We start from the raw sequence: 13,943 nt of genomic DNA on the forward strand, positions 1-13,943 counted from the left end.
TCTAGCTATTTAGTTCAGTTTTCAAAAATCTCTTGCTTGCCGTTTGAGCACTTGTAGCTCTCATCAGCCACTTAAGTAAGAAAATCTTAATTTTATAATTTTCTGTTAATTGACTAGTCTTATCGATCGAGTATCAACTTGCGATGCACAATTTTTTGCAGGTTATGACAGTAGCTATCTGTCACATAGGTCGAAAATCCCTTGCCTGCCGTCCTTCATGCTAAAAATCTTTGAATACTGCAACTTTTCAGAATATTTAGGGTACGTTTCGCTTTGGTATCCCCTTTTCACAATGTTTACGGTCGAGTATCACTTAAAGCTCTCGGCAGTTCTTTAGCATGATTATCTAGCTATATAGTTCAGTTTTCAAAAATCTCTTGCTTGCCGTTTGAGCACTTGTAGCTCTCAGCAGCCAATTAAGTAAGGAAATCTTAATTTTATAATTTTCTCTTAATTGACTAGTCTTATCGATCGAGTATCAACTTGCGATGCAAAATCGTTTGTATGTTATGACAGTAGCTATCTGCCACATAGGTCGAAAATCCCTTGCTTGCCGTCCTTCATGCTAAAAATCTTTGAAAACTGCAACTTTTCAGCATATTTTGGGTACATTTCGCTTTTGTATCCCCTTTTCACAATGTTTACGGTCGAATATCACTTAAATCTCTCAGCAGTTCTTTAGCATGATTATCTAGCTGTATAGTTCAGGTTTTAAAAATCTCTTGCTTGCCGTTTCAGCACTTGTAGCTCTCAGCAGCCAATTAAGTAAGGAAATCTTAATTTTATAATTTTCTCTTAATTGACTAGTCTTATCGATCGAGTATCAACTTGCGATTCAAAATCGTTTGTATGTTATGACAGTAGCTATCTGCCACATAGGTCGAAAATCCCTTGCTTGCCGTCCTTCATGCTAAAAATCTTTGAAAACTGCAACTTTTCAGCATATTTTGGGTACATTTCGCTTTGGTATCCCCTTTTCACAATGTTTACGGTCGAATATCACTTAAATCTCTCAGCAGTTCTTTAGCATGATTATCTAGCTGTATAGTTCAGGTTTCAAAAATCTCTTGCTTGCCGTTTCAGCACTTGCAGCTCCCATCAGCCAATTAAGTAAGAAAATCTTAATTTTATAATTTTCTGTTAATTGACTAGTGTTATCGATCGAGTATCAACTTGCGATGCACAATCTTTTGCAGGTTATGACAGTAGCTATTTGTCAGAAAGGTCGAAAATCCCTTGCCTGCCGTCCTTCATGCTAAAAATCTTTGAATACTGCAACTTTTCAGAATATTTTGGGTACATTTCGCTTTGGTATCCCCTTTTCACAATGTTTACGGTCGAGTATCACTTAAAGCTCTCAGCAGTTCTTTAGCGTAATTATCTAGCTGTATAGGTCAGGTTTCAAAAATCTCTTGCTTGCCGTTTCAGCACTTGTAGCTCTCAGCAGCCAATTAAGTAAGGAAATCTTAATTTTATAATTGTCTCTTAATTTACTAGTCTTATCGATCGAGTATCAACTTGCGATGCACAATCGTTTGTAGGTTATGACAGTAGCTATCTGCCACATAGGTCGAAAATCCCTTGCTTGCCGTCCTTCATGCTAAAAATCTTTGAAAACTGCAACTTTTCACAATATTTTGGGTACATTTCGCTTTGGTATCCCCTTTTCACAATGTTTACGGTCGAGTATCACTTAAAGCTCTCGGCAGTTCTTTAGCATGATTATCTAACTATATAGTTCAGTTTTCAAAAATCTCTTGCTTGCCGTTTGAGCACTTGTAGCTCTCATCAGCCACTTAAGTAAGAAAATCTTAATTTTATAATTTTCTGTTAATTGACTAGTCTTATCGATCGAGTATCAACTTGCGATGCACAATCTTTTGCAGGTTATGACAGTAGCTATCTGTCAGATAGGTCGAAAATCCCTTGCCTGCCGTCCTTCATGCTAAAAATCTTTGAAAACTGCAACTTTTCACAATATTTTGGGTACATTTCGCTTTGGTATCCCCTTTTCACAATGTTTACGGTCGAGTATCACTTAAAGCTCTCGGCAGTTCTTTAGCATGATTATCTAGCTATATAGTTCAGTTTTCAAAAATCTCTTGCTTGCCGTTTGAGCACTTGTAGCTCTCATCAGCCACTTAAGTAAGAAAATCTTAATTTTATAATTTTCTGTTAATTGACTAGTCTTATCGATCGAGTATCAACTTGCGATGCACAATCTTTTGCAGGTTATGACAGTAGCTATCTGTCAGATAGGTCGAAAATCCCTTGCCTGCCGTCCTTCATGCTAGAAATCTTTGAATACTGCAATTATTTAGAATATTTTGGGTTCAGTTTGTCTTGGTCTCCCCTTTTCTCCAAGTTTATGGTCGAGTATGACTTATAGATCCCAGCAGCTTTTTACCTTGGTTATCTAGCTGCATGGAACCTGTTTTAAAAACCTCTAGAGCTTGCTTGCCGTTTTACTAGGCGATATTACAGATAGCATGAGTTATTTGATGAAAATGTACATATTTTAGTTTTTCATCACTTGTAGTCTTGTTCGGTCTGTTTACTTTGTAATTACATGTATCAGGTGGTCTTCTACTGGTTTTCTATGACATTTTTTACATTAAAAATGTTGACTTCTTAATTTGGTTGGGTTATCGGCGGCTGCTAACTTTGGCTGCTAACTTCACACCGGTCCGGGGCATAGATCTACCCGGAGCTGAAGTTTTAATTAGGTCATTAATTACAATTTCAATATTCTTTTCATTTACCTTGATATTGGATAAGCTAATAAGGGCTAGCGTCTGCATACGTTGTCCTGTAGACAACGCAAGAAGAGCTACCAACTTTTTTGTAATTCTTTCTAAAGGCAAGTCCTCATTAGGATGCCAATTACAGACTTGGTCTAAAACTAGATTAGGGTCCCAGGTTGACTGATATTTTGGTAACGCAGGTTTTGTTTTAAAAACACCTTTTATGAACCTAGCGACCCTTTCATCATTACTGAACTTTTTGCCCAATATCAAGGAAAGTGCAGAACGAACTGTATTTAAAGTGGAGTAACTTGCACCGGCGTTATATTCAGCCGTAAAAAACGCAAGAATATCAGGAATATTGGTGGAGTAGATACTTATGTTATTTTTTGAACAAAACGTCCACCACTTTTTGTATCCACTATTATACTGATTTAAAGAGTTTTTTGATAAAGATGATATTAAAATATCAATTGTGTCTAGATTTAGATTTTGTCTTCTAAATGCTTCCCGGATAATAGTGATGCCACCAGGGAAAGGCGACTCCAGAGAGGGTGTCTCTTCCTGAAAGGAGAAAGAAGCAACTCAGGCTCGGGATTGAAATATATAAAAAAAAAATTAAATTTAAATTAAATTTAAACTGTTTATTTTAAATAAAAAAGAATAAATATACAAGTCAACTTAGAACTAATCTTACATTTTTAAGATTATTAGAACTAAGGGACATGGGGAGCAACCCCTATCAACATTATTATTGAACATTACCATTAAGTGTTTTTACATGCTACTGAGTCTTTTTACATTTATCTCTATCAGTGCCTTTTTAACAATATCCTTAATATTATTAGGTTTCTTATCTATATTTTCAATTACATGACTGGGAAAGCTGTTTAGAGCTTTAGGAACATAAGAGGACCAGGTTCTATTACCATATTCGTTATTATTTTTAGTAGTCATAAAATTAGGTTCATTTGGTAGGCTGCGAAGGTTATTTGGTCTATTATATCTCTTCAGCTCTCCCAGACAATGCTTATATTCTAAGATTACAGCCAGTTTAGCCTTATCATATACACTTAGCACCCTGCAATAACTAAACAAGTTTTCATAGTTATGTCTGAATTGTTGTTTTATTTTTAGCGGAACTATAGTTTTTAATATTCTAATCTGTAGTTTATGTATTCGTTGTAAGTAAGTTTTATAGGTTCGCCCATAGCTGGATATGCCGTAGTTAATTATGGAGTCGGCCATAGCAATATACAATAAACGGAGTATGTTATAAGGTATGTTATCGGTTTATGTTTGGAGAGCTTCATGAAAATTGGGTACCAGGGTTGACTGGGCCAGTCCGGAACGACCATTACACCTGTAGCTTTTTCATTTATGATTTTCCTCAGACTTTTGAGAATAAGCGAGAAAGGCGGAAAAGCATAAAAGAAAAAGTTAGCCCAGTTTTGCGTAAATGCGTCAATATCAAATGCCTCAGGGTCGCGTTTCCATGAAATGTATTTGAGGCATTTATTATTTAATCTGGACGCAAACAGGTCAATTTCAGGAAATCCAAAGTAACGTGTAATTTTTTGAAATGCTAAGGGAGATAAACTCCATTCGGTATCAATATTGCGATGACGAGATTCTTCGTCTGCCTCAACGTTGTCTTTGGATTTAATGTATGACGCATATATGTATAACTGGCGGGACTCGCACCACTGCCATATCTTACGAGTAATATTATTTAGATGAATATACTGTACTCCGCCAAATTTGTTTATGTATGATATGGCAGTGGTATTGTCAATGCGTAGTAATATTTCTACGTTGTTAAGATTCCGAGCAAAACATTTTAATCCATTAAAAGCTGCAAGCAGCTCGAGAAAATTTATGTGTCTTTTAGCCTCCTGTGGGCTCCAAAAACCTCCGGTTCTTTCACCGTTACAATATGCTCCCCAGCCTGTCAAGGATGCGTCTGAGAAAATTTCTAAAATAAATTTGCCCTCTCGGATTTGGTTATATGAAGTTAAAATTTTATTTTTCCACCATATAAAGTCAGGATTAAGGTGAGCCCCAATACTAATAAGGCTATCATAGTTGTCTCCCGATTTTTGTAAAGCAAGAAATTTTTCACGCTCTAAGGGTTTGGTGTAAACCCACCCATAAGCAATCGCTGGACAGGCTGAGCATAATTGACCTAAAAGCTTGGCGAAATCACGTATAGTGATTGATTTTTTATTGTGGATATATTTGAGGCAGTCTACGATTTTTTGTCTTTTCTTATTTGGTAAGCCTAGACGCATATTAACAGAGTCTAACTCAAAACCGAGATAAGTCTGAATTTGACTAGGTATTAATTTACTCTTAGTCTGGTTTATTACAAAACCTAGATTTTTTAGTATATTAACGGTTTCCGTAGCGCAAGTTAGGCATTCATCATAAGTACCGCCTAAACATATAATATCATCTAGGTAAATAGCTAGTACGTAGCCTTTGCTTCTTAGAACCGCCGTCACTGGTTTGAGTAACTTGGTAAATATATATGGCGCCAAGGAGAGGCCGAAAGGTAAACACTGAAATTCAAAGGTATTTCCCTGAAATTTGAACCTCAGAAACTTTTTGCTCTTAGTATTAATTGGGATCAAAAAATATGCGTCTTTTAGGTCTATGGTGGACATAAAACAGTTTTTTGTCATAAGCTTTGTCACCGTTCGCACATCTTCCATTTTAAAATGTTGATGTGCAATGTGTTTATTTAGGTTTTTAAGATTAAGTATGAAACGATTAGAGCCATCTGGTTTTGGAGTAAGAAAGATACTAGATAAAAACTGTCCAGGTATATCTTTACACTCTATCAACGCGCCTAAGTCCTTTAATTTATTAATCTCGCAATTGATTTGCTCAATTTCTAGAAAGCTAAAATTGTTATTTGCTGGAAACACATTTTGCATGACTGGGCTATTGAAAGGTATGACTAGTCCTTTCACATAGCTCAAAACTACCTGATCGTCAGTAATATTACACCATTCATTATAGAAATATTTCAGTCTACCCGCATGGGGTACATTTACCTCTATTAGGCTTTTGGGGTCTTGTTGGGCGGCTTGCGCGTCGATTGGGCTTGACGATCGGGAACTGGCGGACGGTACCGGTATTGCTGGTGAGGGTAGCGCGGTCTCGGCCCACCCTGTCTGGGTGCTCGTTGAAAATGTTGAAATTGGTATTGGTATGTTCGGGGTGGGCCCCTCCAGTTTCCCTGGTTGGGATATTTCCTAGACGTAGACGCGATAGCGTTGACCTCTTTACGCTTCACTTGCAGCCCTGATGTTTCCGCTGTTTTTGTGGCTTTTATTTTTTCCCCTAGGTTTTCACCAAACAGGTAGGTATCCCTTTTTACGTCCGATATAATGTTGACAAACTTTTTGTCAAGAGTTGTGGTTATGAGTTTTCTTCTCCTAGTGGTCTGATCGTGATGAAGGTCTAGGAAAATCTGGCTAGCTTCAGAAAGTTTCTTTAGTATTTCGACTTTATCTAAGTTTTCTTTGATTACCGCTGAAGCTAGATTTGTGAGCTCAGAAATGCCTAGGCCCAGTTGGTTTTGCTCTTTTTCTAATAATTTGTCACGATATCTGACTGATTCGTTAAGCACCGATATAATCTCAGGATTTAAAATAGGAGCTTTGGCCAAACGAAAGTTATCCGGTATCAGGTGCTTTTCAGGTAGTTTTTGCTTTGCATCTTTCTCTAGGCCATCAACGAGTACCCGGCCCCAACGTTTAGAGATTTCATCAGGTATTTTTGGCCCATATATTTCTTCTTTTCCCTTCGGGTCCCCGAGGGCCTCTAATATATCAGACGGCAATGTTTGTGATGTATCAGTCTCGGTGGTGATACCGGGATCAGCCGATACCGTTTCATTGACGTTACTGGGTACGCCGGCATTAAGAGCTGGGTCCGCTATCGGTGTAGGTTGCATGATCACCGATTTAGGCGTTGTATCAGGAATCGAGTGTTCCGAATCAGACCACGGTATTAGGGGCACTTCGTCTTCATTACCTAGATTGTGAGGGTAATCGTACGGTTCTGGGTAGTACCCATCATAATTATTGTATTCTGTAAAGACGATAAAAAACAATTTTTAAGTCTCTGAACATAGGCTCGCTATGCCGCTGGACTAGTGTTTTTAAGTCACTGGGTATAGGCTCGCTATATCGCTGGACTGAAACTTTTGAGTCACTGGGCATAGGCACGCTATGACGCGGGACTGCTAGTTGGCATATCTAGGCTTAAAATGGCTCGAGTAACCTTTTAATACTTTTAACAAGTTTATGTTATGACATTAAACTATTTATTATCTAATGTCCATGTTATACGATGAAAATCTTTCGTTTACAGAACCATTACTACCTAAAATGTAATTTTTAATAAAGTAAATAACGAACATTGATAATCCGGTAACAGTACAAAGGACATAAAAAAAAGACTCTTTGTTTATATAGATTCGTTCGAGTTTGAATCGAAGCATTAAGTTTTTCTCCGATTTAAGAGGGTAGATTCAATTTATTACGCATTCCACAGTATTTTGTCGTAGTGACAATTAATGCATGATAGTTTGAATTCATTAGGTACTTACTATTGTTCTATTTAAACAAAAAAAGACACTAACCTTCGTCTGTTGCCGAGTCTGATGATGAACAACGGTTGAGTCGATCTTCTAATCGCCTAATCTTTTCTTTTAAATGACGATTTTTATCCTTACGTTTACGTTTTCCCATTATAACTGCTTTGTGCGATCCAAAGAAAAGGATACGATATTTCGGAATGACTAAGTTACGTAACACGATGTTGCAATGCCCGCACAAAGAAAGAGAATGACACGAACTCGGGCGCAAGAACCGGGTGACGGTGAGGCAGGAGTGGGGGAAGGTAGTCATTTTAGTACTTTTTATTCCATTTTCTAGCTTTAAACTAATGTGCAATGCCTGATACATTGAGAGTGAACTACAGAGTGACAATAAATCTTGAGGATGTAACGTCGTAGTATAATTTGTGATGAAGCGGGTATTCTGCAAGCAATGCATCTTCTAGAAAAGCATGCAATCCAGTAAGAATTAACTTGGCGTGGAACTTCATAATCACAAAATATTGTTTACCACCAATTTAACTAAATACCGATGTAATCGAATATATACAAAATCGGAGGTCAGACCTAAACTGGTTTGTAAGCAACAACAGTTGGTAAGCCATAAGTAATATCAACTACCCGCATTAAAAATAAACTTTCAATTTGGTACTAAAACTATTCGGCCACACAGAACAATGAATGTGAGGTTATGATTCTTATTATTTTAATATTAAGATCTTAACTCATGCAACGTTACAAACAAAATTGCAAAGGCTTGGATGCCAAAAATTTCGCATATAATTATTTTAACAGATCTAATCATTTATGCGATTTCATTTATGTCTTACATTGAATTAAATTACGAAAAAGGTCATAATGGTCACTTAAGAACCCAATTTAAAAACAGATGTAATTAGTGTGACGATTACACAATAAACAGTACGACGCAACTACCCGCTAGCTTCACTCCGTGGAGAAGTGTCATGGCGAGTGGGTAGCTGGCGGAGTGCACGAGTGATAACAGTTGTTTCATTTGATCACCCAGTACACAACGGAGCCTGGACGTCACAGATGGCGACGAGGGTAAAATATTACAAAAAATTACGGAAAGGAAAGGTAACGGTGGCGGAAAAAAAAAAACAAATCTAAGGTATGGAAATCCTAACCTAATAGCTACCGTATTTGTCCATTTCCTCCCGAGCTGCCGATTGTATTCAGGTAATACAAAATTTTGGGCGAGGTGATATTCTGTGTAACGATTGACGTACGGTTGTACATAATATGAAAATATTAAAACTGCAACGATTTTGTTAGGCGGTACTTACGTAAGTAGGTTATGAAATTCCAAACTCACGTAAGAGGAGTATTAAAGAAACTAATGCAGAATTTAAATATTACTGTAAAAACGTAGATCTAGTACCTATACCTAATTTTATAGTTTTGTTTACAATCAATGTTAATAAAGACAATTATGTATATGCACAGTTGATTTTGTCGACTGTTTACATAAGAACAGTGGTTAACTTTACAACTATTATTGAGTAAATAATTGATGATACGTAGCTCGGGAGGAATGTTTACTAAGCAAAGAAGAAATATACGCGTGCTTATTACACTAACTCTTTGACAATGGCTACTGTGCGTGAGCCTGGTTACCAAATGTAAATCCAAAAGTGTAATCAATGCAAGATAGATCAATAATTGGGGTCGCTACAAAAAATAATGTACTCATGTTACATTATTCCTATGATGTGGCACCGACGTATTAGCCATGAATTTTTCCATGAAATGACAGAAACGAATATGCTGATGGTTTGCGTGTTACAAATACAGATGGTACATGGTTTATTTTCTGACTCAAAATCGTATATTAGAATTCATATGATATAAAGGGTAAATAATCAAACTACCTTCGCGGAAATCATGATTATTATGAGTTGTGTATTTACCGTTCATACTTAAAATATACCGACCTATTTAGTCGTGTAATTAAATACTAAGATATTTTTACATGAGGGAACGTATAGAGAAACCTGCATATCAAGTCGGTATAGTTGTATACATTTTATGGACCTTATGTCCTAAAAGAAATATTGTTCGGTTAAAATAACCAGTTATAATCAATTGAAATGCTATTTATAGCACGATATGGGTATGAATCGATGTTAACTTGGTGTCGATTTAACATGTATTCATATATACATAGGTATGTGCTGTTTATGATAATAAACAATGCTAACAGGTAACGGACCAGTTAAATTATCAAGGACCGTTACGATGTCATGTGAGTCAAGAACTATAGATAGCGTACTTAGGCTGATGAATGCCGAGGGCTTTGTTATTGTTTTACTGTAGGAGTAGACACGTAAACTCAGCATCAAATGAATTGATTAGTAAGTCGGAGTCGGACTAACAAGAAAAATAAATTGCAAGAAGTAAACTGTACATCACATCTATGCTGCAGTTGGTATAAGTAATAATTAGTAGGTTGAAACGTTCAACTGGTACTAGCAAAACAAATAGTTAGCAGGTTGAGGCTTTCAACCGGTACTAGCAAAACAAATAATTAGTAGGTTGAAACTTTCAACCGGTACTAGCAAAACAAATAATTAGTAGGTTGAAATGTTCAACTGGTACTAGCAAAACAAATAATTAGTAGGTTGCAACTTTCAACCGGTACTAGCAAAACAGATAATTAGTAGGTTGAAACTTTCAACCGGTACTAGCAAAACAAATAATTAGTGGGTTGAAACTTTCAACCGGTACTAGCAAAACAAATAATTAGTAGGTTGAAACTTTCAACCGGTACTAGCAAAGCAAATAATTAGAAGGTTGAAACTTTCAACAGGTACTAGCAAAACAAATAATTAGTAGGTTGAAACTTTCAACCGGTACTAGCAAAACAAATAATTGGTAGGTTGAAACTTTCAACCGGTACTAGCAAACAAATAATTACTGGGTTGAAATGTTCAACTGGTACTAGCAAAACAAATAATTAGTAGGTTGAAACTTTCAACTGGTACTAGCAAAACAAATAGTTAGTGGGTTGAAACTTTCAACCGGTACTAGCAAAACAAATAATTAGTAGGTTGAAACTTTCAACCGGTACTAGCAAAATAAATAATTAGTAGGTTGAAATGTTAAACCGGTACTAGCAAAACAAATAATTAGTAGGTTGAAATGTTCAACAGGTACTAGCAAAACAAATAATTAGTAGGTTGAAACGTTCAACTGGTACTAGCAAAACAAATAATTATACTCCAGTAAAGATACGGTTACGTTAAACATTAATTAGTAATAGGCAATTTTTTTTTTATTCCTGTTCTTTAGATCATTTTAAGATACTTTATTTTCGAATCCAACAAACTTTCTGTCCGGAAGTAGGTAAAAAAAAATAGTTAAAAAAAAGAGCCGTTCTTGTTTGTTAAAAATAGTAATAGTATTTTTAGTTCGTAAACGTGACGAAAATAATATTTATAATGAGTCGACAATGGAATCAGTCAAAATATTAACACGAAAAATAACTAATTCAATAAATGGCGGGGCCTCACGGATATACGTCGTAACTTGATATAAAAAAAAAGTAATAATTAGGTCTTTGATTGAATTACCATAAAACTACCTCATTAAGCTATTTATCCGAGAATCCGACATCAATATTATTTGTATCACTTGTATATATATTTACGCCTTAAACATGCTAGAAAAAATGGTTATAGATATAATTTCTTGCAGACTTTGTTCTGATAACGTTCAAAGTGATATTCAATACATAATCACACAAAAATATGGTCAATGTAATAAATATGTGCATTTTAACAAATTCGCTAAATGAAACTACCAAATTTGAACTCTTTGCGCTAATGCTAAGGATTACATTTCCTTGCGGCGCGCGGGGACAGTTTCAATGCGGGCGGTGGCGGGAGTTCGTGCCAAGGACGCGTGGATAGTATGTAGGTAAGTATGTATGTACTTACCTACAAGTTGCTACAAGTGACAGGCCAATTCGAACGTGCGCGGGCGTCTCACTCGCACCAAATATTTGTGCGGCCAAGTCTGAGCAAAATGAACGCGCGCGTGAATGATAGCTGATTAAAAATAACTGATATCATTTCCAATATTATTGGTTGATGTTCAAATTATATTCGTAATTATATACGTCAATTATGACCCACTACAAAAATAAAAATTGCGCATGACTATCTATCGTTCTTATTTAATTTCAGAATGGCATAGTGTGGAGTGGCATTATAAAAGGAATACTTATTATCGTAGTCATTTGACAGTTTTGGTGACACTTTCACATTCTGTCACAGCGAAGTGTGTAGGCCCACTCTTTAATTTGATATTAACGTCTATCCAACAACTTTGTCAGTAGAAAAAGGCACGAAATTCAAATTTTCTATGAGACAATAACCCTTCGCGCCTAAGCGTCTGTAGACTTTTTTTTCAACAAACGTATTATATTGACTATTTCGTGCTCTTTCAATTCATAGTTTACGTTCCATAATAAGTATAACATAGCAAGTTCCATAATAAGTACAGTGAAACCTGGATAAGTGAGACTTCAAGGGACGAGCAGATTTGTCTCACTTAAAGAGGTGTTCCACTTACCCAGGCTCTCAGTTAGCCAAGTACAAATAAATTTCTGTCTCATTTACAGAGGGTCCCATTAATAGAGGTGAGAATAGAGGATATATCTCAGTTATAGAGGTGGTTAATAAGGTATTTTGTAATTATCTTCAAATGTTTAGGTAAAATAATCTTTGTCCCTAAATATTTTTTTAGTCTGTTTAAATATTTCTTTGAATTTATTTTGAATGATTTTCCAAAGGATAGATTTTTTCAATCACCACGAACTTCATTGCGTCTTAGAAATTTATTAAATGAAAATTTGTTTACTGTTGTTACTTATCAATAATTCAGCTTTCGTTTTGATAGTTGTAACTACATAAAGTAACTTGTGGATAAATTAAGAGTTAGTAAGAATACGGAAACAGTTCAATAAAGTCCAAGTTAGAGAGGTCATAGATTGACCTTATCTGAGATACAGAGGTAATTCGTATAAAATTCTAAAAAAACAATTAGGAAAATGTAATCTTATAAATATAGTCTCAGTAAAAGAGGTAAAATACACTATCTGTCTCAATTATAGAGGTAAATGTGACTATAAAATTACAACAACTAATCCCAGTTATAGAGGTTCGTTTTATCTCACTAACAGAGGTAATTCAGTGCTAAAGTGTCGGGACCGCACCTTGAGTCCCAGCTATAGAGGTTTCTCACTTATCCAGGTCCCACTTAACCAGGTTTCACTGTATAACATAGTATAATAAGAGTCGACGTGAAATATATGTTTACACTTTTGCACCTTACTCCTTTGCAACACAAAAATAAAACGCTAATTAAATAACTTACCATATTCGGAACCTAAGAATAAATAATATTGAGAGTGGCAACACTGTCGTAGGGGCCTATTCATAAATTTTAGTCATTTTAAATTTGGGGGGGGGGGGGGGTCTGGACATCGGATGATGGTAGCATGACGCAGGAGGAAACGGTGTCATTCGAAGCATGATTTTTTGATGATTTTAGGGGGGGGGGGACAAAAATCGTCAAAAATAGATGACGTCATGTATGGACAGCCCCTAGGTCGTATTGTCTTTTTCTAGCATATACCTCCCTCTCTCCCCCACACTCCTACCACACAGGCAGGTTGCTTTGTCAGTTATACAAGACAAATTTTCAAGTCATTGTCTCAAAATTATACATATTTGCACCATGCAGGATTAAAACTTTAGGTTCCGAATAGAGATGCACCGGATATTCGGTTACTATCCGGTATCTTATCTCGCCCTTATTTTAATATCCGGACGGATAACTAAAATAAGGGTACTAAATAACTATGCTTGATATCGGAATATAATCGTACTCGATTATTATTTTAAAACAATTTAAACGTTTCATTCACTAGCTCGCGCACTAATTTCGTACCTAGTGATAGACCTATATACCGCACGAAAGTTCATTACGAAACAGGCCAAAACTTCCACAATGCGCACCTGAAAAACCTGAATATTTCCGCCGGCCGAATATTCGGCGGCTGAATACCGAATATTCGGCCTATGGTCAGGCCGTACATCCGGTATCCTGTATGCGGCCAAACAACTATCCGTTGCATCTGTAGTTCCGAATATGATAAGTTATTTAATTAGCGTTTTATTTTTGTGTAAATGCTGTCATTAAACAGCTGTACCGATATTCGGAACATAAGAATAATATTGAAACATGTTTGTTATCGCCTGGTGGTGGGAAGACGCCAAACCAATGTGATTATACATATCCTATGATATACTTATTATGTGTATGTAATATAATTATATTATGAGTGTTTAATTAATTATGTAGTACGTACACCCTTTATTGTAACACCTGTGAGGAGAGAGATATTTAGTAAAGCATACAATTTGATAGGTACATTTTGTAAAATTAACATTTATTGTATTTATTTATTTCAAATAACAAATTGCACCTTACAGCTAATGCCAAAGCGGCACTTTGGAACACATTAACAACATAAAGCATTT

At 36.0% G+C, this 13,943-nt stretch overlaps 1 protein-coding gene across 2 annotated transcripts; it reads right to left on the minus strand.

The window, feature by feature from the left end:
- Nucleotides 1-2,693: 2,693 nt before the first annotated feature.
- LOC134805629 (uncharacterized) lies at nucleotides 2,694-7,528 on the minus strand. Of its 2 annotated transcripts, XM_063778898.1 has the most exons (3): nucleotides 7,399-7,528; nucleotides 5,804-6,845; nucleotides 2,694-3,308 (listed from the first exon to the last, which is right to left on the minus strand). In XM_063778898.1, exons 1-2 carry the CDS (start codon nucleotides 7,505-7,507, stop codon nucleotides 5,809-5,811), a joined length of 1,146 nt encoding a protein of 381 aa, XP_063634968.1. In that variant the 5' UTR covers nucleotides 7,508-7,528; the 3' UTR covers nucleotides 2,694-3,308; nucleotides 5,804-5,808. The 2 variants fall into 2 exon arrangements, with proteins under 2 accessions (XP_063634968.1, XP_063634967.1); XM_063778897.1 differs by lacking the exon at nucleotides 2,694-3,308 and having other exon boundaries at nucleotides 5,091-6,845.
- Between the last annotated feature and the right edge of the window lie 6,415 nt (nucleotides 7,529-13,943).

Source organism: Cydia splendana, unplaced genomic scaffold (assembly GCF_910591565.1).
Source record: "Cydia splendana unplaced genomic scaffold, ilCydSple1.2 scaffold_46_ctg1, whole genome shotgun sequence".
In the NCBI taxonomy this organism is placed as follows: domain Eukaryota; kingdom Metazoa; phylum Arthropoda; class Insecta; order Lepidoptera; family Tortricidae; genus Cydia; species Cydia splendana.

Bases quoted from the DNA above. Each gene is read 5' to 3' on its own strand.
- LOC134805629 (XM_063778898.1), bottom strand. From the start codon at position 7,507: ATGGGAAAACGTAAACGTAAGGATAAAAATCGTCATTTAAAAGAAAAG. The intron at 6,846-7,398 runs GTTAGTGTCTTT...TCGTCTTTACAG, and splicing joins AGACTCGGCAACAGACGAAG to AATACAATAATTATGATGGG.